This window comes from Dermochelys coriacea, chromosome 12, assembly GCF_009764565.3.
Source record: "Dermochelys coriacea isolate rDerCor1 chromosome 12, rDerCor1.pri.v4, whole genome shotgun sequence".
In the NCBI taxonomy this organism is placed as follows: domain Eukaryota; kingdom Metazoa; phylum Chordata; order Testudines; family Dermochelyidae; genus Dermochelys; species Dermochelys coriacea.
Window position 1 is genome coordinate 43599823 of NC_050079.1, and position 24753 is coordinate 43624575.

General features: G+C 46.4%; 1 protein-coding gene across 6 annotated transcripts in view; it reads right to left on the reverse strand.

Annotated features, from left to right (window-relative positions):
- Positions 1 to 4302: 4302 nt before the first annotated feature.
- Positions 4303 to 24753, reverse strand: part of IST1 (IST1 factor associated with ESCRT-III) — a 28305-nt gene continuing 7854 nt past the window's right edge. For 2 of the 6 annotated variants that reach the window (XM_038368397.2, XM_038368399.1), the window contains exons 2-11: positions 20452 to 20507; positions 14181 to 14280; positions 12335 to 12515; positions 11729 to 11816; positions 10871 to 10954; positions 10339 to 10449; positions 9796 to 9972; positions 8656 to 8748; positions 7367 to 7415; positions 4303 to 5571 (exon numbers count right to left, since the gene is read on the reverse strand). In XM_038368397.2, the coding sequence (XP_038224325.1) occupies positions 5372 to 5571; positions 7367 to 7415; positions 8656 to 8748; positions 9796 to 9972; positions 10339 to 10449; positions 10871 to 10954; positions 11729 to 11816; positions 12335 to 12515; positions 14181 to 14280; positions 20452 to 20454 (1086 nt within the window). In that variant the 5' untranslated portion in view covers positions 20455 to 20507 and the 3' untranslated portion in view covers positions 4303 to 5371. Of the gene's footprint in view, positions 5572 to 7366; positions 7416 to 8655; positions 8749 to 9795; positions 9973 to 10338; positions 10450 to 10870; positions 10955 to 11728; positions 11817 to 12334; positions 12516 to 14180; positions 14281 to 20451; positions 20508 to 24753 lie in introns of those variants that run through there. The other 4 variants (XM_038368400.2, XM_038368401.2, XM_038368403.2 and 1 more) reach the window with 3 other exon arrangements.

Here is a 24753-nt window from a genome sequence, read left to right on the forward strand (position 1 = left end):
GGGTTTGCGGTATGCCCCGCAGCCCAAGGCTGGTGCTGGAAGTAGCTTCCATACACCGGAGACAATGGATTTCTAACTACTGATAACTACATATGAAAGTCTAAGGGATGACTCATGAGCAAGCAAGCGAGAGAGAACGTTCCAATGCCGCCATGGACGGTAAGAAAGAACTGAAGGGAGGGGTCGGGCTGGCAGGGTAATATATACACCACCATGAGGGCACTGCTCTAGCGGGCTCCCCACCGTCCCGATGAGAGCTGCTAAGGGAAAAAGTTTCCGACATCCGTGCATGTGGCGCGCACACATATCTAATTGGAATGGATGTGAACAATCACTCAAAGAACCACCTATATTTAAGAAAGGGAAAAAAAGTGATCCAGGCAACTACAGACGCATTGGTCTCCCTTCATAGTGTGCAAACTTCAGAACAAATTTTGAAGAAAAATATAATTAAATGAATGAAGTAAAGGAGATAAAGGCACCAAGGGTTTGCCAAAAACGGATCATGCCAGACTAACCTGAGCTTTCTTTGAGACAATAACATTCTCTCAGCAAGGAAAACAGATTGATTTGGATTTCAGTAAAGCATTTAATATGATGCCACATGGGAAATGAGTGAAGCTGGAGAATATGGGGATCAGCACAAGATTTGTAGGGTGGCTAAGGAACTGGCTAAAGGGGAGATGACAACAGGCTGTGCTGAAAGGAGAACTATTCAGCTGGAGGGAGGTTAGCAGGGGAGTGCCTCAAAGAGCTGACTTGGGACTGAATTTATTATTTTAATTCATGACCTTGGCACAAAAAGTAGGCATGCTAATGAAATTTGATACCTCAAAGCTGGGAGCATGGTTGGTCCATAGGAGGCTCAGAGTACTGCCCAGGGAGGACTGGATGACCTTGAGAACTGGAGTAAAAGAAATAGGATGAATTTAATAGTACAAAGTGCAAGTCATGGATTTAGGGCGTTATAAGAATGTCTGGTCTAAGCTGGGGGGCTCACTAACTGGAAGCTGAGGAGAAAGACTTGCGTATCAGTCCATCACAGAATTACTATAGTTGTAGACACCCATGTGATGTGGCTGTGAAAAAGACAAAGGTGATCCTAGGATGCATCAGGTGAGACATTTCCTGTAGAAACAGGGATGTGTTAATGCTATTGGACAGGGCACTGGCCCGGCCTCTGGCCAGGCCTCATCTGGAACACTGTGGAGTTCTGGTCATCTATGTTCAAGAAAGATGAATTTGACCTGGAGCAGGTGCACAGAAGGGCTGCAAGGACAATTGGGGAATGGAAGGCCGATCTTACAAGAGGAGAGTAAGAGCTTGATTTGTTTAGCCCGGCAAAACCCCAGGTGCAAGAGGATCTGATTGCTCTCTAAACACCAGGGAGGGTGAAGAGCTATTTAAACTACAGGACAGAGTTGGCACAAGAACAAAAGGGTACAAGATGGCCACTAATACAGTTAGGCTGGAAATTAGAAGGTTTCTAACCATGAGAGGATCCCAGTGCTGGGACAGCCTCCAGAAGCAGGAGTGGGTGCAAACACCCTAACCCAGGGATACTCTGGGTGCAGCTTGCGTGCCAGCAGTTGCTCTTTAATGTTACTCCTGCATATGCGCAGAATTCATGTGTCCCGCATAATTTTTTAATGCAGAAAATACATTCTGCCCCAGAAGTGCTGCAGTTCCACCTTTCACCCACCAGAAGTCACTGTGGTGCCAGAACAGGCAGCCCTCTGAATGCAGCAGGCTGTTCTGGTGCCACAGCGGCCTCTGGTGGGCAAAAAGCAGAACTGCAGCACTTCTGGGCAGAATGGATTTTCCGGGAGGGGATCTGTGCAGGCAGCGGCACAGAATTCCCCGAGAAGTTCATCACAGCACCTGGCCCATGGAGTCAGGTTACGGCAGAGTGGGGCACATGGGGCTGTTGGGGGGGGTGTGTTAAAGACGGGGGCTCAGAATGGCTAGTGGGGGGGGCAGACTGGCGCACGGGCTGAGGAGCTAGTGGGGTGACTTTGAGCCAGGGACTGAATGGCAGTGAGGGTACATAGCCACTTGGGAATGTGGGAGGGGGCTGCAGGGACCCATCCGGATGGGGGGGGCGCAGGAACGGGCAGATGTGCCTGACTGAATGGGAGAGGCTTGGGATCAGTCAGGGTCTGCATGAGGGACCCTCCCCCCAAAAAAACCCTGTTCCATACTTCTCCCACCCACACCCAACAACCCTCCAAATTCACTCCAGGCTCCTTCCCTCTCCCTCAGCTCCTCCCTTATCCCGACACTCCCAAGTCTTTGCACTGTTTCTGACAGGTGCAGGAAATACAGTTCTGTAGTTTAAATGAATTACTCAAAGTTCTGTGTTAATATGCCCAGTAAGGAATCTATGTATTAAAAAAAATTACCAGAATCTTTTTGGTTTTGGTCTGTACCGTTAGACATACTTGCTGACATATTTTGAAATCAATTACCAAAATAATTGAAACTGGCATGATTATCGTGTGTTATTTCAGCAAATAAAATATGCAGAATTTTGCATGTTTTGACACAGAATTCCCCCAGAAGTAATTTAATGCGTCTCCTGTAGCTCTTGGCAGCACAGGATATTAAAACACTGACTATTAACCAATCAGGATGCTTTTAAGGTGTTATTAACCAATTGTAGCTGATAAGATAGTAATACATGGTCATTTTACTGTGAGAATATAATATGTAATTAAATATTTCCCATCCTACTGTTTAAACATCAATCTATAGCCCTAGAGCAGCAGTCTCCAACCTTTTTACACCCAAGATCACTTTGTATTTAAGGGCAATCCAGGATCTACCCTGCTCCTTCCCCACGGCCCCACCCTGCTCACTCTATTCCCACCCTCACTGGACTAGGGCAGGGACCAAGGGGTTTGCAGTGTGGGAGGGGACTCTGGGCTGAGCCTGGGACAGGGGATTGGGGGTGCAGGAGAGGATGAGGGGGGAACGTGCCGGGAGGGTGTTGGGGTACAGGAGGGGGTTACAGGCTTGGGCAGAGTGTTGGGGTGCTAGAGGGAGTGCAGGGTTCTTCTGGTTCAGAGGGGGGTCAGGGTACAGGAGGGGGAATGGGGTTTTGGCTCTGGGAGAGGGGTCAGGGCTGCGGCAGGGGGGTGGGGTGCAGGAGAGGGAATGGGGTATTGGCTTTGGAAGAGGGCTCAGGGCTGGGACAGGGGGTTGGGGTGCAGGAGGGGGTTCAGGGTACAGGAGAGGGAATGGGGTGCTGGCTCTGGGAGAGGGGTCAGGGCTGGGGCTTGGGTGCAGGAGGGGGTTTGAGGTGTTGGCTCTGGGGCAGGGGCTCAGGACTGGGACCGGAGTTCAGGGTACAGGAAGGGTATGGGGTGCTGGCTTTGGGAGGGGGCTCAGGGCTGGGATACAGCCTCCCACCAGGCAGCACTTACCTTGGTTGGCTCCCGGACAGCAGCGCAGTGAGGCTAAGGCAGGCTCCCTGCCTGCCTTGGCCCCACGCTGCTCCCGGAAGGGGTCAATTTGGCCCCTGGGGGAAGGGGGCACAAGGCTCCGCACACTGTTCCTGCCTGCAAGCGCCACCCTTACATCTCCCATTGGCCACAGCTCCCTGTTCCCGGCCAATGGGAGCTGTGGGGGTAGTGGTTGCAGGCAGGATCAGCACGCAGAAGGTGTTCTGGCCATTTCTGGGAGCAGCATGGGGCTGGGGCAGCCCTGCAGCACCACCGGAGATAGATTGGGAGTGTCTCTAGGATTGACCAGTCAATCAACCAGTGGTGACCACTGCCCTAGAGTAAATGACACAATTAATTCACACAACTGTGGCTCTTTTGGGTGATGCTGATCGTTAATTTGGTTCCTGAACCACGGAGGTCTGAGCATCACTACACTAACTAGTTTGATATATTTGTCAATGGGATACAATATGCCAGGATTGCCTGCAATTACAGGGTCTGGACTTGATGACCCAGGTGGTCAGTTCCAGTGCCATGTTTTTATGTTTTGCTAAGAGCATCCACTACAGTAAGGCAGGAGCAGGAAGGGCTAACCACAACGTGCCCATAAACGACAAGCCGGCCTGTTGCTGGCTGGCCTGCACGCTCCTCTGCAGAGCTAGTGTTACGACCTGAAGCAACGACTGACACAGTTAATCAATCAATCACTTTCCCAGAGAGCTGTGAGAGCCACCACTTCAGCTTCACACAGAGCTGCCATACAAATACCCTTTCCCCAGGTGAGCAGGCAGTGGTGAGTGGCTTCACTCAGTGCCCCCCAGCCCCTGACGACACTCAGCCTTTTGGACACAGTCACTTACGGTCCTGGACTTTATTAGGAACTAATCTACAAGATACAAATCAATCAGAAACCATTAAAGAAAAGCTGTTTGAAAATGTTATGTACAGATACATTACACAGAAGAGAGAAACAGTCATCTTCTAAAGGCCTTTCCAGTGAGCAAGAGCAGCACTGGCTAGCGATGGGGTGGATGGAGAATGATGCAGCTCTGCCTACTTATCTCTGGTCTGGCCACAAGCATCTTCAGCTGTGCTGAGTCCAGTGGCACCAGTAATGCTGCTGCCAAGCACCCAACTAGAACCCTGCTCTTTATCCGCTGCTCTGCCAGTGTGCACTCCCAACAGATCCAGGCTGAAGATGAACAGGAGAGACTGTACAGCACTGCCCTCCTGTGAAAGGGAAACAAACCCTCCCACCCAAATAAAGCAGTAAAGGCCACGAAGGGCTCCCTGAGAATCCAGTGGGACTAAACAAATCCATCAGCTTCCTAGATAAACTCTGCAACTGGATCCACTGTGGAGCCAGGAGAATTGGGCAGTATAAGGTGCGGAAAAACCTCTAGGAAGGCCGTGTTTCTACTTGCCATGATATTCCCCATCTCAGCCTGAGCAGCAGGCTCAGTGACCCTTTCGAAAGGGATTTCTGTCACCCTCAGCACTTTGTGCCCTATGTGTGGGGTGGGTACCCTGTGGTGACTCTCCACTTGGGCCCACCTTCATAAGGAGACACACTTGTCATTCTTCATCCTCCCTCCCTCTCCCATCCCTGTGGATGACACTACAAGAGCCATGGAGAGAACCAGGAGTCAAACCCAGAAGGCAGAACAAGGTTTTCTTGTGGAATTACCAACAGAGAGCTGTTCCCCGTTCCAGTCTTATCGGATCGCCCACAGTTCCCCTCCTGGAGCAGCAGATACCAGGACAGCAGCAGCATTTGGTACAAGTACAGCAGGAAGAGAGGTCAAGAGAAAGAGCATTCATTTTAGGTTAATACAGGAAACTGATTTCTATGGGAGTCAGTTTCAAAGAGAAGCAGCATGGTCCCAGCTCCTAGACCACACACTGGTGTTACAGCCGAGTCAGTCTTAGGTTTTCTTCTTTAGCTCCTCAAATCTCCGAGAAAGATCATCGAAATCAATATCTTCAGATGCAGAGGTGTTGGCACCAGCAGATGCCATTGGCAGTGTATCGGGCACAGATGGTAATTCGGGCAGCACAAAGTTATCATAGATATCTGGAGCGCCAGTTCCCGGCTTTGTAGAGGCTTCTGGCTTAGGTCCAGGACCTATTTATGATGAGAAACCCAGAGTTACAAGCTATGGACAAGCGCCCATATCCTGGCCCCCCACTCCAGGGAAAGCTAAGGCCAAACAAACCAAGATACCTATCAGAAAGGCTGCAGAACTCCTACATTTTTAAAGAGCATGCTTAGCACTGAGACTCCTGGCACCAGAAAGCTAGCACGGTGCAGCTCAGCATCTGGCACTCAGCTGAGCCACATGGTTCCAGACTGCATTCAGATACCCTGGGGAATCTCACCGAGACCTGTTGGGGATGATTCCATAGATCATAGAAGACACTTGAAGGAAGCTGCATTCTATGGCAGAACACTCCTGGTCATGGGTGTGCTGAGCCAAGTGGAGGTGAGTCAGTCTCTAGCCAACCGCTGACATATTAGGAGGTAGAGCTCCCTGCTACAAGGCACTAGTGTAGTTAGTTCTGCAGGTCCAGCTGCCCTGAACAATAATGATAAGTCCTGGCATTGGCCACTGCCAGCAGACAGGATACTAGGCTAAATGAACCTTTGGTCTGACCCAGCAAGGCCGTTCTTATGCAAGTCCCAGGCCAACGAGTTTCTGAATTCCAGAAGCCCATCCCTTCTGCCAGCCCAAGGAGACAAACACCACATTCTCCAGAGTACGCTTCATGTCCAACTTAATTAACTCTCGAATGCCAAGTGGGTAGGGGCATATGAGCCCACCCCAGAGCTCCTGTGGGCCCAACCCACACATCAGCATTTATCACCAACTATTTGGACTATCCTCCTCAGCACAGAAAGCTCCACCACATTGTTGGAAGCCGCAGGCTGGAGCAGACAAGGGACCCATTTAATCTGGAATCCCATCTCTGCCGACAGTCAATGCCCCTGCTGAGTGTCCAGACACCACTATGATGGAGGGTGCTTCAGAAATGCACTGAGCATCTAATTGTTCATCAGTGGGGAATTGCTGACGAGCTTTTATTCTGAAGCATGTGGGCAGCTCAGTAGCCTTTACAGAATGTGGATTTGTGGTCAGTAGCAAAGCTTTGCCATTGCTCCTCATCTTCTGACAGAAGCCAGTATCATAGCTGGTGTTCTCAGAAACATCCCATTCTCTCCTAAAGCTCCCTGTGCCATTTCCTCTCTTTTCTGCACCAGAATACTTTGTAAATGACATAATTAACCATGGTTCCTGGCATCAGTTTAAAAACTGTTGCCTTTTAATATCACTCTGTGCCCCCTTGTTCCTATTTGATTCAGAAGGGAGCACTGTGATCTAGTCTGACCTCCTGTGCACCACTGGCCAGAGACCTGTCCCAGGATAATTCCTAGAGCAGAGCTTTCAGAACAACCGGCTCTCGATTTAAAAATTGTCAGTGATGCAGAGTCCATCAGAGCCCTTGGCCAAGTGTTCCAATGGTTAATTACTCTCACCACTAAAAATTTACACCTTACTTCCAGGCGTAGAGAAGAGGCCAGAAGCACGCAGGGCCCTCTCCTGTATCAGTGACTACATTATATATCTACCCCACTCCTTTCCTTTTACAACTCTCATCACCTTATTCTTCTCCACTGGGAACTGGATAGTCTTGGGCTTTTAATTCCTCCCTGGGGAAGCCCCTGCTCCTTTCAGCCACCCCACTCCGAATCATCCCAGTGTGTTAGTGCTTCCAGTCTGGACTCACATCCCGCTCCATTTCTGGATGGATGTTTCCAAGCAGACACATTGTTCCCTTCTGATAAAAGCTTCCTCTTGGTGACACCAGGAACCCATGCCCCAAGCGGTCAATGGTCCCCAGTGCCTCCCTACCATACTCACCAGCCACCTGTGCAGAAGACACATCCTTGTCAGTACTAAGGTCATCAACCTGAAACAGACAGACAGTCGCTACACACCCAGATGTGACTCCAAGCAAGTGATGCTTGGGGCTGTCCTCCAAGTGCACCTCACCGAGCACAGCACCCGCACCATGTGGAGACTGGCAGCTCCCCTCTGCCTTGCTCAGATGAGCAGCAGTCACATGTAAGCCCCAGCACCATGCATAGATATGCCCCATACATTTCTCTTCCCTTCCTGAGACAAGGGGCATGTTCTCCAGCCCAGATCACAAAGCAGCTGTCCTCAGGGGACACGATAACTAGGATTTATCCAAATGCAGAACTGAAATATTTATCATCAGGTGAGGAAAGAGAAGACAAGCCCCAAACCTGTTCCTCTTCCCTCACAAGCAAGGATAAGAAGCTATGCCACGTGCAGCAAGAAAATTCTGGATTTCCACATGGAGGAATGAAATCATCCCTCCTTTGTTCCCACCTGATGTGGGGCAGAGGTCCCGCAGGGCATGCAGTGGCCAGGAGTGCAGAGAGAACCAACTCTAGATAATGCCCCATCCAACCAAGCCAAAGGAACTTGCACACAAAGCTCCAAGCAGCAGCTATTGCATTTCTGTGACAAGGGGCACTGGGCCACCCATCCATCCTTCTCAGCACAGTCTGAGGGCAGATACACGGATGCTAGTCACAGTACAGAAGACAAGCCATGATGGGCCCACAGTAGCCACACACACCTGCATGCACTGAAAGGCCAAGCTGAAATTTCCCTCCCTGTCCCCTCAACGACTCAGTGAGGGGGCAGAGAAGAGTTTGTTCTGTATAAATCATATCAGCTGGTGTCAGCCAAAATTCTCATTTAAGGTTAAATATTAAATTGATCCAAAAGGGATAAGTCAAACACCAAAGAAGGCTGCAGATGGCAAACCTGTTACATGGAAAGAGGCAGACCCTTTAGTCTGCCTGTTAAATACATGGCAGCTCAGGAGAGTCTGCTACAGTTTCATCATCATCAAGGCCATAAAGTAACATATGCTCAGTGTTTAGAGGCCAGCTCTCCGCCCCAGCCTGTGCAGCGGGGCTAAGTTGGGAACCCTCAAGAGCTGCACACGTCACAGAGTTTGCAATGCAACCAGCGCCAGAACCAGCCTCTCAGAAACGAGCAGTGTTTGGGAAGAAGTAGCGTTCAATGGGGAAAGTTTGCCTTCCCTCTGGCTACTGTTCTGCCCTCTTCTCAAGACTTCTGCTGCTGCTTATAAAGAAGGCTCGGGCACTTACAGACTCATACATTGGGGGAGCTGCTGGGATCGGAGGTGGATGTAGGTTGGCAAAAGGCTGGTAAGTCCCCACAGGTACTCCATTGAAGATCTCCTGTAAGCAGGGAGAGGAAAGTCAGCAGAGCCAGGGGGGAGCCGGTGGGACGGCGCAGCAGCTTTGGGTTTCACTGTACCATCCGTGATCACCGTCATGTCTGGAAACGTATTGAAGGATGTACATTGGCCAAGAAAACATCTCAAATATGCCTCAGACACTGACACTGCAGTGGCAAGTCCAGCCTCAGCGTACCAGAAATGGTTTTACTCACCAGATCAAATGCCATCAAGTGCCTCCTGGTACTAAAACCTGAACATTCCAGTGCACACAGCAGTCCGACCAAGAGGAGAGAATGCCATGGCCCCAGCTCCTGGAGCATTCCACCTACATGCAGGGGCCATAGCATGGTGCAGAACTCTCGCCGGGAACCTGGGCAAAGACCCTTCCAGGCTTTTACTGAATGGCCAGAGGTTTACTGTCCCGAGACAGTTCAGCTCAAAACCTGGACACTGCCCAGGCTTTCCGGGCAGAACACACACAAGCGCAACAGAGCGTTTGCTGGCAACGTGATCCTGCTGCTAAGTGGCTGGACTGCCTCACAGCTCGCCTGCCCTGCAGAGAGCTCATCAGGCTCCACAGTCAGAGGCAGAACCTTCCCCCAGCTGTCTTTCCATTCCTACAGGCCTGGCGAGAAGGAGTTTCCCCTGAAGACCTCTGATCCTTTCCCCCTCCTCTCACTGACTCGCAAAGAGTTCCCGCCAGTTCTTCTCAGTGTTCGCCACCTAACAGAACTTACTCAAGTTCTTCGTCCTGTCTTGGCTTAGGGCTGCAAGCAGCTTCTGCCACGGTGAGAGCATGCTACAGTCAGAGGAGGGAGAACCCTCTCTTCCCATAGGATTCTCATTCTTTTAAGACAGAGGAAAGTTGTCAGAGCCCATGGGAGAGGCAGTGGGCAACATCAGCCACACTGGCAAGGTCTTCAGTCCCAGGTACATCCTTCAAACTCGCCAGCTAGCTGTCTGCCCCCTGCTATTTGCACCTCCCCTTTAGTCCGCACGTAGGCTCCCATTCAACTGCTTCCCAAGGCCAGACACACTCACTCACCGATCCCTTTATAGGTGGATAAGGCGATGGAATGGTCAAGGGCATTGGCACTACTCCAACAGGACCAACCAGTGGGGTCGTGAACCCACCGCCCCCTCCTCCACGTCCACCTTTCTTCGTGTCGTCTATGAACCCCACGTCAATCAGATCCGCCTCAACGCCAGTTGGGGCTTCAGCCTGAGGGGGGAGAAAGGGCTCGTGTCGCTAATCCAGAGAGCCAATGGCTGCCTCTGCAGTGTCAAGGAGGCCCCTCCTCACTAGGGGAGACACTCATGCCTGCTACAGCAGCGTATGGGAAGGGGGGAACAAGAGGCAGGGTTCCTGGCTATTCCAACGCCTGCAAGAGGAGTTTATATGGAGCAGGTGAGAGGACAGAGCTCACAGCCACCTCAATGCCACCTCAGCCACCCCACTGAGGAGCCCAGGGTGTGGGCTGCTGCAAAGCTCATGGCAGTGCCAGAGGAATAAGGGAGATGGTTTAGCTGTCAGAAGAGATGCAGGGGAAGATGCCAGCTCAGAGGTCTCCAGCTCTGCCCCACTCACCATCACCACCGAGTCAGGTTCATAGGGAACGTTGTAGTTCTTCGCAATCTCAATCAGATACCTCTCCACCAGAATTTTGGGGGGAGCCTCCACGCTCAGCTTGTGCATCAGCTGGAACACAGGGACAGAGCCATCAGCCAGCATGGCAGAGGCCAGGAGCTAGCATCCCTGGGGCGGACACGCAGCTGTTGAGCAGCTAGGTGCAAGGCCTCCAGAATGAGGCAGCTCATTAGGACAGGACCGCTGGAAGAAGACTCTGCTCAGTGGCCTTGCTCCTCCTGCTGCTGCCAGCTCAACAGTAAGTGCCGGCCCTGCTGTGTACTTCATGCCTCTGCAAGTCTGTGCCCCAGAACTGCCCCAGGCAACGTCTCAGTAAGGGGGACTGCTTGGGCTATCTCAGCTCTGAGCACTCCCCAACGTGACATGCATCCCAGGAACAACCCACGTGATGTCTTACCTGAAGCCGCATGTGTGTCTGTATGTGACATGCAGCCCCCACCCTGTCACTTAGCCTTCCCTGCTAGGCTGTTACCCTGTCATTGACTGTCCCGATCTGGTTTGTCCTGCATAGCTTGCCATACTCCTTGCTGTACTTTGCACACAGCTGGTCAGCAACCTGCAGTGGAAAAGAAATTCTGGAGAATCTGAGCAGAACAACATAGTTTCATAGAGTTTAGTACCAGCTCATCATCTGACTTCCCGTCTATTACAGGCCATGACATTTCCCCAGATACTGCTGTATTGAGCCCAGTAGTCACACTGAGTCATTTCAACTCTCAGGAGACAAAGCTCTTATGTGCCACCGAAAATAGAAGAGACTGAGGTGCACCAATGCCAGAAGCCTCTGCAGGGGCAGAGAATTGATTAGATGCAATATACCCAGATGATTCCAGCAGGTGATACGCACCCCATACTGCATAGGAAGGCAAAAGCCCCCAAAGGTCCCTGCCAATTGGAAATGGAAGAAAATTCCTTCCCAACTCCAAATCTGGTGATCAGCTGGCCTGGAGCATATGAACAAGAAACACCATTCAAGGAATGAGATTCTCTGCACGACCTCGGTGGACTCCCAGGCTGTCCTCTCTCCAGCTGCGGCCAACCCCCAGTGCATCAAAAGAAATACATACAAAACTTTCTCCCCACAATTCCACACACACCTCAACTCCTGTCCAGGTGACTTTTGCACTGATGCGCTCTCATTTCCATGCCCTGGGTGCCCCAATCAACCACCCCACAGTGACCCCAAGGGTGCCGTCCTCTCCAAAGAGATTCACCCATCTCTCGTTCCACAAAGCCCAGGCTGGGAATATAAACCTCTGCCGCAGTCAGCAGTCCCCAAAGGCCAGGGAGGTTGCCCCACAACCAGCACTGCAGACATAGCTTTACTCACAATTTTCAGCTCGGCCACTTCAGACTGTAGTCGTGGGGCAGCCCAGATTAGCGTAGAGACGGCTTCTGCCAGGCCCGTGTCCAGATCCCTACAGAGATACGAATCCGTAGGTTACCCACCCTAGCTCTGCCGCTTGTGTGTGCAGCTCAAGAACTGCCAGGCCTGAGACACCCCATCTTCTCTAGTGAAGCTGCCAGTCTACCTGAGCCAGGGCAGATCTTTAGGGGTGTCTACACTGTGCTACACTGCCAGCTGGATCAGGCTAAGGGCCTGTTTAACTGTTACACAGGCTCAGGATGGAGCTCAGGCTCTGGGATCCTGCAGAGGGGGAGGGTCCCAGAGCCCAGGCTCCCCCCAAGCCTGCCCATCTACACTGCAATTAAACAGCCCCTTAGCCCAAACCAGCTGGCATGGACCAGCCACAGGGGTCTAAGCGCAGTGTAGACAGACCCTCAGAGGGCTCAGCAGACTGACACACACACGCAGCCCCCCTCCAAACTATGGGAAGCCCATGCCAAACTCTTGTTCTATAGATAACTCCTCCCCAGGTCCCAGCAGGTCCTTCGCCCCCACTCCCCACAGGTAACCTTGTATTCAAGATCTTACTTCATAGACTGAATCAAGCCGAAGCGAGCTAAGAGCAGGTCACAGTACAGCTCCAGGATCTCCATGGCCTCCACTAAGTAATCTTCTCGGATGATGTGCTCCACACGGATTCGTGCTCGTTCATCCTTCCCTGATGCCAGGTAATCTGCAATCTCCTTCCTTGCCTTCTGGGCTAGCTCAGCTACAGGACAAGGCGTGAGCGCTGGTTACCCAGTGGCCAAGAGCTGCCCTGCTACCACCATCACTGGAACTCATCTTATTCACTAGCTTCTTGTTCTCCTCTGGCCATGGCTTTGTAGAGCCCTCTCCCGCCCTTACCCGAGGCCTCCCTACTGTTATGCTCAAGAGCACCAGTGCATTTGGGCAGGGGCCAGGGATTCTAGGCTTTCTGGGAGGCGCTGGAACACCTTTGGGTGTGGGCAATAATAAAAATGGGGGCACTGGGCATCCAGACATGGGGATCCCTCTGCCCGAATGTCTAGGGAGGAAGAGCATGGTCACAGAAGCTGCCCCCTGCACTACAAACCCCAGGCTGTGGGTTAAAGGCCATTGTGCCAAGAGAGGAAAGATCATTCACGTAGCCCTTGAGCTTGCTTCAGCTACAGCTTTACTGAAGCCACCAAAGTGCCAGACCCCTGCATCTCTTCAGCTCAAGGGCCTGTCTTATTGGCCACATGCCAGAAATAATTAGTGGGGAGACCCTAGGACAATCTGCACCTTCTAGATTTTGTCACCCCATCTCAAAAAAGATATATTGGAATTGGAAAAGGTGGAGAAAAGGGCAACAAAAATGATTAGGGGTATGGAATAGCTACCGTATGAGGAGAGATTAAGACAACTGTGACTTTTCAGCTTGGAAAAGAGATGACTAAGGGGGCATATGATTGAGGTCTATAAAATTATGACTGGTGTGGAGAAAGTAAATAAGTGTTATTTAAGCCTTCTCATAACTCAAGAACTAGGGGTCACCAAATAAAATTAATAGGCAACAGGTTTAAAACAAACAAAAGGAAGTATTTCTTCACAAAACACAGTCAACCTGTGGAACTCCTTGCCAAAGGATGTTGTGAAGGCCAAGACTATAACAGATTCAAAAAAGACCTAGATAAGTTCATGGAGGATAGGTTCATCAATGGATATTAGCCAGGATGGGCAGGGATGGTGTCCCTAGCCTCTGTTTGCCAGAAGCTGGGAATGGGTGACAGGGCATGATTCAGTTGATTACCAGTTCTATTCGTTACCTCTGGGGCACCTGGCATTGGCCATTATCAGACGACAATACAGTGGGCTATTACCTAATACCTTTGGTCTGACCCAATATGGCCATTCTTATGTTCTAGAGCATGGCTCTCAAATTTTTTTTTTTTTTACTGGTGACCCCATTCACATAGCATGTCTCTGAGTGCAACTCCCTTATAAATTAAAAACACTTTTTAATAAATTTAACACCATTATAAATGCTGGAGGCAGAGCAGGGTTTGGAGTGGACGTTGACACCTCGGGACCCCCCAGGTAATAAACTTGTGACCCCCTGAGGGGTACCAACCCCCAGTTTGAGAACTTCTGTTCTAGGGCCCCCCAGGAACAGGGCATATTTTAAGCCCTGAGTCAATTCTGTTTCCAGGGAAAGCAGAGGACTCCAGATACATGGTTCTACAGCTGCCTGCATCTTCCCTGCCCCAGTTCTCAGCCTCTCAAGCACTGGAAGTTTTACAAAATGGAAACACCAACTGGGAGGGCAGGGCTGGCACAATCAGCTGGGCCCACCTAGCAAGAGCAGCGAGTGCTGGGGTCAGGCAGAGAGCACGGTAGAGTTGGACCTGCAACTACCAAACCAGATACCCACTTTTCTTTTTCTCCAGCAATTTGAGGCGATTGATAACCAGGCGCAGGTTGACTCGCAAACGCTCGGCCTTGAATCCGGATCCCAGCATGATGTCCAGTTCCTGCAAGAAGAAGAAAGGAGGGTCATTGGGCCTCCTGCAGCCCTCAAGTGTCCCCGCCAGTTTAGCATCACCTCCTCCAGCTGGAGAGCTGCCCAATTCGCCAAACACACGGATACCAGCCGCGAACTCTTAGATGCCTGAAAGGCATGAATGGAACAAAAGCCTCTGTTCTGCTGTTTGTGCTACAGCTCCCTGGAGCAACCAACCTCCCTCTTCAGGGACCTCCCACACTCCACCTCAAGTGGAATAATCCTGCTCCACAGACCTGGGAACAGGAGTTCCTTCTGAGTGCACTAGCTTAAATCACCCATTTCAATCATGAATAAGGCCCTACTTGAATTGCGGGATGACTGTTAAATAATTGCAGTTGAGCTGCGGACAAAACATGGAAAAAAATCACAGAAAAGTGATAATGGACCTTTAATTGTGGTAATTTGGAAAAGCTGGAGTAAATATATTTGTTTACAAAAAATTTCCTGGAACAATATAAACACTCAAGTATTATGTTATGCCTTTGAATTGTTTTGATAACCAGACATTTTGCTTCAACTATATTACAGCCAAAAAAAGTGACCAGTACAATATAAAATTCAGAAGACATAAGTCTTAACGCAACTGCTGTAGAAACAGAGCTCAGTCCCTTTAGTCTTTTACATTTACAGGGACTGAATTTTAATGCAGTACACCCCGCTACAGTAGTCTCCATCATGCCCTGTCTTTGCTTTGGGAAGACCTGTCCGGACCGAGATACTGCACACTTGGCATCCACAGAATTATGCAAGTGGTAGCTTTGCTATCTCTGCTAACTCTGGAAAACACTGCAGAACTGCAGCTAAATCTTAAAACTTTCCAAGATCATTTAAAAATGTGTATGAGGAAAGCTGTGCTTTAGCTTCATGGCCAAACATAGGGATTGCCTCCAGAGGGAGCCCCTGCACCGATTAACACATTCACTTGTTTCACATCAAATACCCAAACTGCTGTTATAAAGGACAGTGCGGGCTGCGTGAACCTTGGTCCTTGCTGAGCAGGTCTGGCAACCCACTCCTCAGTGTTGCAGTCCTGTTCCTTCAGTTTGTCTGCTGTTTCCTTGAACACTCCTTGAAAAAAATCCATTCTGCTCTGCATCCTCGCTATGCTTTTCTTTTGCATTGGAGTCTGCTCAGTAAATCAAATCCATTACAGTGCTGGGCGATTGATGGATAGAAAGAGAACACATCTCCAAAGATTTAATGGTTTACATCAGTGGTTTGGCATTCTGAGCATTCGCAGCCCTGGGACTGGAGCAGCTCTGTGCCCTTGCCCATTCCAGGTAGGATCCAGGGATGGGGTTCGGTATAGTCCAAGGTTCGCTATCGTGAAGAGCATTATACCCAGAGCATACTGCATTGCCAAAAACTACCTAAGTTAAGGTGGGAAATACTAATGGGGAAGAAAAGCGTGTGTTGCAAACCTCAAAATGTATGCAAAATTGTGGACTGTTCAAAGCAAGCCAATAAAAATTGCAGTGGAAGCCTAATACTGCAGGATCAGCAATTTCTGCAATATTGCAAATGAAGTAGGGCCTTAATCATGAATCCATAAGCAGGAAAATGATTTAAATAATACCTTTAATCTTGTTTTGTATTTGTACTTAGTTATTTTCCAAAGGAAAAGCTGACTCATTATTTGGTACCCATTAAAACATGATGTTTTACAACTCAATTTGGTGATAATTTTTGCTAGCCAAGAGGACAAGCTATATTGATACACATTTTTAAGTAATTATATAGCTTCACATATTCAGATTCATGTTTTTACTTTATATTAGAAAATGGTGAATGACACTTTTCTTATTTACTAGATTAATTTTCTCTTTGTGATGGGTCAAGCTTTTTTTAGATGGAAACTGGGATTCAATCAAAATTGCACATAGCCAGCATTTTTAAAAACTGGGTTTTCAGTAACTAGCTTATACCCAACATATTTATCAGAACATGTCTTGTATTTAAAACTAAATGATTTATTTATCAAAGGAAGTATTATCTGCAGTTAGTGAATGAACTAATTGTTTCTTTTTACCATGTCCTTCAAGATTTTAGCACTAGTAAATCTCATTTCTCACACCTTGTTTTTATTCATAGATTGGAAGAGGAAAACAAGATTTCCTGCGTTTTCAACTCCCCATCTGTTTCTCAATTTTCAACGAGCTAGTCATTGAGCAGAACAAGCTGAACTGAAATTCTAAAATTATAAGGTTAGAAGGGACGGCAAGGGTCAGCTAGTCTAACCCAGTGGTTCTCAACCAGGGGTATGCATACCCCTGGGGGTACACAGAGGTCTTCCATAGGGTACATCAACTCATCTAGATATTTGTTTAGTTTTACAAACAAACAGAGTACAAAAAAGCACTAGTGAAGTCAGTACAAACTAAAATTTCACAGACAATTATTTATACTGCTCTGTATACTATACACTGAAATGCCAGTTTTCAGAGTAGCAGCCGTGTTAGTCTGTATTCGCAAAAAAGAAAAGGATTCCTTGTGGCACCTTAGAGACTAACAAATTTATTTGAGCATAAGCTTTCATGAGCTACAGCTCACTTGAGTGCGATATTTATATTCCGATTTATTTTCATCATATGGTAAAAATGAGAAAGTAAGCAATTTTTCATCAGTGTACTGTGACACTTTGTATTTTTATGTCTGATTTTGTAAGCAAGTAGTTTTTAAGTGAGGTGTAACTTGAGGGTATGCAAGACAAATCAGACTCTTGAAAGGGGTACAGTCGTCAGGAAAGGTTGACAGCCATTGGTCTAACCCCTGCCAAGATGCAGGATTCGGATAAAGATAATATTCTCTCTGCAGCTGTGGAAGAGAGTCCCGCTGCTGAAAGCTGGCTTAGCACTCACTCTCATTGCATGTGCTTATCCAGTTACCTCCACCAGTTCAGTGGTTTGGCTTTCTTTAAAATTTCTACAGCAAACATGCACTGCTTGAATAGTTTTTTTTATTTTAATAGATTATAGTAAGTTTAGGCCATAGTAGCATAGAACTGTAGGGCTGGAAGGGACCTCAAGAGGTCATTGAGTCCATCCCCCAATGCTGATACAGGGCAAAATAAACCTAGACCATCCCTGAGAGGTGTTCTTAAGCACCTCCTATGATGGGGATTCTACTACCTCCATTGGTAACCTATTCCAGTTTCTATCCATCTTCATAGTTAGGAAGTTTTCCCTAATATCTTACCTAAATCTCCTTTGCTGCAGATTAAGCCCATTGCTTTTTGTCCTTCCTTCAGTGGACACAGAGAACAATTGATCACCACCTTTTTTATAAAAGCCTTTAATGTATTTGAGGATTGTTATCAGGTCCCCCCTCAGTCTTCTTCTCTCAAAACTAAACCAAGCCCACTTTTTTTAACCTTTCCTTATAGTCAAGTTTTCTGAACCTTTTATAATTTTTGTTGCTCTCCTCTGGACTCTCTCCAGTTTGTCCCCATCTTTCCTAAAGTGTGGCATCCAACACTAGACACAATGCTCCAGCTGAGGTCTTGCCAGGGCCAAGCAAAGCAGGACAATTAGCCTTTTTCACAACCCCATCACATTGTTAACTCATTCAATATTTGCCCCACTACAACTCCCAAATCCTTTTCTGCAGTACTACCACCTACCCTGTTATTCTCCATTTTGTATTTGTGCATTTTATTCTTCCTTCGCACTTGTCTTTATTGAATTTCATTTTGTTGATTTCAGGCTGGTTCTCCAATTTGTCAAGGTCATTTTGAATTCCAATCCTGTCCTGTGAAGTGCTTGCAACCCCTCCCAGCTTCACGTCATCCGCAAATTTTAAAAGCACACGCTCCATTCCATTATCCAAGTAATTAATGAAAATATGGACTAGTGCTGGACCCAAGACTGACCCCTGAGGGACCCCAGTAGATACATCCTCCTAGTTTGACAGGAAAACAACTGATAACTTTCAACCAGTTGTGCACCTTTTTGATTTCAGGTCATTAGAGAGCTTCTGATGGAGCCATATTGGCCTCTTGCTATTTTTCCTATTTCTTCTTTGCAGTGGGATGTTTGCGGCTGTGCCTTTGACACAGTCTCTGAGAAACAGCCAGCTCTCCTAAAATCTTTTTTCCCCCTCAGATTTTCTTCCCAATGGACCCACCTACCAGTTCTGAATTTGTTACAGTTTGCTTTTCTTATGTCCATTGTCCTTATTCTGCTGCTCTCACTCCTTCCTTTCCTTAGAATTCTCCCCAAGTTCCCTTCCACCTTCAGATTTGCAACCAATTCCCCCGCATTAGTCATGTAAGTATAAAATGGCTGCCTCACTGGTTACTTCCTCTATCTTCTGAGACAAGAAGTTGTTCCCACCTCACTCCAAAAACTTACTGGACATTGTGTGTTTTGCCATATGACTTTTCCAGCAGATATCTGGATAATTAAAAGTCCCCCATTACTACCAAGTGTTTTGGATATTTCTGTTATTTGTTCTACAAATGACTCATCCAGTTCCTCCTTCTGATTCGGTCTGTAGATAACTCCTACCATGAGATCATCACTGTTTTACCCCCTTTTATCTTCATCCAGAAACTTTCATCTGGTCTACCTCTCACCTCCTTCTGGACCTCAGAACAAATGTATAATGCAGTATCACCTTTCTTCCCCCACCTGTTCTTCCTGAACAAGACCACGGCCCTCTACACAATATTCCAGTCATAAGATTTATTCCACAAAGTCTTTGTGTTGCCAATTAATAATTTAGCTTGTGTACTAAGGCTTCCAGTTCTTCCTGTTTATTCCCCATACTCATTGCATGAAAGCTTATGCTCATATACATTTGTTAGTCTCTAAGGTGCCACAAGTACTCCTTTTCTTCATGTGTGTATAGACAGCTAAAATATTGAGCAGATTCCCCCTTTCCCTTGTTGCTCCTTATGACCCTATTGTAATCTTACTCACACCCCAACTTCCTACCCTCTGTCACTCACCTTTCCTCATATTTACCCTTAGGCTTTTGTCACTTTCCCCCTTTGAACCTAGTTTAAACTTTATAGGCTGTCAATTTCAAATTTAAATTTCAAAATTGATTTAAGAAAAATGTATTTAATGTTTAAAAATATATTTATTTTAAAAACCTATTGGTAAACACCCTGGTTTAGCTCCTTCCCATCCAAGTCACTGCCAATCACCTGGCATCTAAAAGGATTGTAAGACCTCTATTTTTTCTGTAAACAAAGCAAACAGTGATGATTAAACTCCACTTAGATAGACGATAAGAGGTACCTTAGAGTTCCACCACTTTGTGACTGGTCAGACACATGCTGTCCTGCCAATCAGTGGGATGAAAGGAAAAGCCTCTCTGCACAAGCCTTGGCCATTTTCATTATGAAGCCATCATTAGCAGCAGGTAAGGTTGCCTTGAGTTGTTTGGTTAAATGAGGTTTCAGTTACTTTGTTAGGGATTAAGGGTAAAGTTTTCAGAAGTATTTACGGTTGTCAGGTGCCCAACTCATGTTAAAATTCAATGGAAGCTAGGCACCTCACTCCCTTAGGCCCTATGAAAATCCCAGTTTAAAACAAATGTTTATCAATCAAAATCACACCACAATGAATGACTTTTGTGACTGACTCTGCTTCCAAGGCCAGAGAAGAGCACGGTGGTCATCTAGTCTGACCTCCTGCATAGCCACAGGCCAGAGACTTGCCCCTTGAGCAGATTTCTGAGAAAAGCATCCAATCTTGATTGTAAAATGATCAGTAATGGAGAATCCATTGGTAAATTGTTCCAGGGGTTAATTACTCTCACTTAAGAATGCCCTTCCTAATTAAAATGTTTTAGCACTTGAAATGGAAGTTGAATGAAAAGCTGAACAAAGTCTTGTACATAGACTAGGGTTAGTTTTGGGCTCCCCCCACCTCCCGAAATTCAGAGGGTTATACAATTACACTCATCAAATCTTTGGCTGGCCTTACTAACTCCATAGAGACAGGTTTCCGAGTAGCAGCCGTGTTAGTCTGTATCTGCAAAAAGAAAATGAGGATTTGTGGCACCTTAGAGACTAACAAATTTATCTGAGCATAAGCTTTCATGAGCTACAGCTCACTTCATCGGATGCATTCAGTGGAAAATACAGTGGGGAGATTTATATACATAGAGAACACGAAACAATGGGTGTTACCATATATGTGCCAGCAATGCTCCTCTGCCATGTACATTGGTCAAACTGGACAGTCTCTACGTAAAAGAATAAATGGACACAAATCAGACGTCAAGAATTTTAACATTCAAAAACCAGTCGGAGAACACTTCAATCTCTTTGGTCACTCGATTACAGACCTAAAAGTTGCAATTCTTCAACAAAAAAACTTCAAAAACAGACTCAGAGAGATTGCTGAATTGGAATTAATTTGCAAACTGGATACCATTAACTTAGACTTGAATAAAAACTGGGAGTGGATGGGTCATTACACAAAGTAAAACTATTTCCCCATGTTTATTCCACCCCCCACTGTTCCTCAGATGTTCTTGTCAACTGCTGGAAATGGCCCACCTTGATTACCACTACAAAAGGTTCCCTCCCCACCCCGCTCTCCTGCTGGTAATAGCTCACCTTACCTGACCACTCTTGTTACAGTGTGTATGGTAACACCCACTAGGGGTCACAGCAACAGAAGAGGAAGAAGAGAAGAAATAGGAACCATTCACAGATATATGAGCTGCCCGCCAAAAGTGGTAGAGGAATGTCCAGAGAACAGACCCAGATAACTAAACAGGAGGATTCGAGGCGGGGCACCCTGGGGAAACCAGAGAGAAGAACATGCAGAAGGGCCTACAAGCATGTGCCTACAAGTGCGTGTAAGGGACTGGAAGAGAATGTGCCAGAGCCCAGATCGAATGAAGACCAAAAGGAGATACTGAATTTTCATTAGACATTTAAAAATACTTTCCAACGATCACTTCTCCCTATAAAAAGGTGCTATAGCCACAGGATGTTGTGTGATCCAAAATGGTACCACACAAAGGTGTCCACAACCATTGTTACATCAATTGCGGTCCACGTGTAGAAAGTGTTTGAGAAGCCCAGGGCTGCTAAAAGCTATATTCCCAGTGCAGATCAAACATTCTCTGTTTTAAAATGATGTGAAAAAAATCACATTGAACATAGTATTTACTATAGTATAGTATTTACTATACTATAGTATGTCAGGTTTCAGAGTAGCAGCCGTGTTAGTCTGTATTCGCAAAAAGAAAAGGAGTACTTGTGGCACCTTAGAGTAACAAATTTATTAGAGCATAAGCTTTCGTGAGCTACAGCTCACTTCATATAACTATTTCACATTTGGGGACAATGTATACCTTCAAATCAGCGGCACTACCATGGGTACCCTCATGGCCCCACAGTATGCCAACATTTTTATGGCTGACTTAGAACAACGCTTCCTCAGCTCTCGTCCCCTAATGCCCCTACTCTACTTGCGCTACATTGATGACATCTTCATCATCTGGACCCATGGAAAAGAAGCCCTTGAGGAATTCCACCAGGATTTCAACAATTCTCATCCCACCATCAACCTCAGCTTGGACCAGTCCACATAAGAGATCCACTTCCTGGACACTACGGTGCTAATAAGCGATGGTCACAAACACCACCCGATATTGGAAACCTACTGACCGCTATTCCTACCTACATGCCTCTAGCTTTCATCCAGATCACACCACACGATCCATTGTCTACAGCCAAGCTCTACGATATAACCGCATTTGCTCCAACCCCTCAGACAGAGACAAACACCTACAAGATCTCTATCATGCATTCCTACAACTACAATACCCACCTGCTGAAGTGAAGAAACAGACTGACAGAGCCAGAAGAGTATCCAGAAGTCACCTACTACAGGACAGGCCAACAAAGAAAATAACAAAACGCCACTAGCCATCACCTTCAGCGCCCAACTGAAACCTCTCCAACGTATCATCAAGGATCTACAACCTATCCTGAAGGACGACCCATCACTCTCACAGATCTTGGGAGACAGGCCAGTCCTTGCTTACAGACAGCCTCCCAACCTGAAGCAAATACTCACCAGCAACCACACACCAGAACCACTAACCCAGGAACCTATCCTTGCAACAAAGCCCGTTGCCAACTCTGTCCACATATCTATTCGGGGACACCATCACAGGGCCTAATCACATCAGCCACACGATCAGAGGCTCGTTCACCTACGCATCTACCAATGTGATATATGCCCTCTGCCATGTACATTGATCAAACGGGACAGTCTCTACGTAAAAGAATAAATGGACACAAATCAGACGTCAAGAATTATAACAGTCAAAAACCAGTCGGAGAACACTTCAATCTCTCCGGTCACACGATTAGAGACCTGGCTATCCTTCAACAAAAAAACTTCAAAAACAGACTCCAACAAGAGACTGCTGAATTGGAATTAATTTGCAAACTGGATACAATTAACTTAGGCTTGAATAGAGACTGGGAATGGATGGGTCATTACATAAAGTAAAACTATTTCCCCATGTTATTTCTCCCCCCACCCCACCCCCCACTGTTCCTCAGATGTTCACTCTCCTTACAGTGTGTATGATAAAACCCATTGTTTCATGTTCTCTGTGTGTGTATATAAATCTCCCCACTGTATTTTCCACTGAATGCATCCGATGAAGTGAGCTGTAGCTCACGGAAAGCTTATGCTCAAATAAATTTGTTAGTCTCTAAGGTGCCATAAGTACTCCTTTTCTTTATTGTATTTGTAATAACTGACCACTTGTTAACACATTGAACAAACTTTAGTATACTACTGAAATGTATTTGTACAAGGTAATTATGGTACTATAAACAGTTACATATCAGAAATGTTCACCTTTTGTAGTTAGAATATAATTGTACAATAACGGGTGGATAAAAATGGATTAAAAACAAAATCTGATTTTTTTAGTTAAATACATTTGTTTTTAAATATAAACCTGTTTCAAATTATGACTGCCTATGCTAAGACCCAACCGTACTATAATCTATTAAATAAATTTAAATTAAAAAATTCCACCAGTATGTGTGCTGCTAAGTTTTAAGGAAAATCAAACCACTGAAACTGGTGACTGACTAAGCACCTGGAATCAGTTTGCTGAAGCGATAAACCAGCTTTTGACAGCAGTAGCCTCTGCTGCAGCTTCAGAGAGTATTTTCTTCATTTCGGTTTATTCAGCTGTAGCTCACGAAAGCTTATGCTCTAATAAATTTGTTAGTCTCTAAGGTGCCACAAGTACTTCTTTTCTTTTTGCGAATACAGACTAACACGACTGCTACTCTGAAACCTGTCATATGTAGTTATAGTTACTGCAGATATTAGCAATATATACAAACATATTTCAATATAAAGTACAGTGAGATCTGTACAAAAGACCACTCTTGCAGCCAACTCTAACCCTAACCATATCGAAGTATCCCCAAAACATGAGTACAGTTTTGTTCCCCCTTTGTCAGAGCACTGCCTTTGCTAAGCGACATATTTTGCTCTTTCCTTGTATATTTTTTTGAGTTTCACTTTTTTTTTTTTTTTTTTTTAAATTGAGGCACTCTGACTTTATGGCCATGGGTGTGGCATGGATTACAAATGTAAGTAACTAAAAAAACCTAAGGGTGATGTTTGTTGATTGGTAATTATGTCAGTACAGGTTGTTTCTGGAATGTCTAATGAGAATTTTCACAAGCATAGATGTGAAAGTCAGGTACGAAATTAAATATAATAAAAACTGACATCTTTAAGACCAAATCCCTTGAAGTTCATACATTCTCTTATATCCATTCTTTTACGTACAGATTTTTAATCATGGTAAAATTCTTCATAGTGTTTGTACTTAGTTACATAACCATAACTTTCATATGACGTGTTTTTGGATGGGAACAATAATGCAAGTGTGAGAAGTTAAACATTAGGAAGAACTTAAAGTCTAAGCCCCTATTTTCAGGCAAACAACTTGCCAGAAAAACTACTCTTTGGGCTGAGACTTCTTATGCTGTGTCTCAGGGCAGAAGGGAGTTTGTTCAAAAGAGTTGGTACAGCATCTTTTTTGCTGTTATTTAGGTGGTCAGGTTGGGAATCAGTTTTCACACAAGACATTTCAACTTTTTTTTTGCACTTGGATAACAAAGTTATTTTAAAAAGGTTCAAAGTTTGCCTGCCCCTTCAGGCTATGAAGAATATGGCTTTGCCACACAGGGGAAAAAAATGGTTGCAAAATGAGTTTACTGACAAGCAAAAACAGTGTCCAGAACAAAGCAAACACTATTTATCTTCCTGATGTAAGAACCACATTGGGTGCAGCTATCCAAATACATTCAAGTAAAGATGTCAGTGAGTGAACAAAAAAGAAAAGGAGTACTTGTGGCACCTTAGAGCCTAACAAATTTATTTGAGCATAAGCTTTCGTGAGCTACAGCTCACTTTATTGGAACCATGAA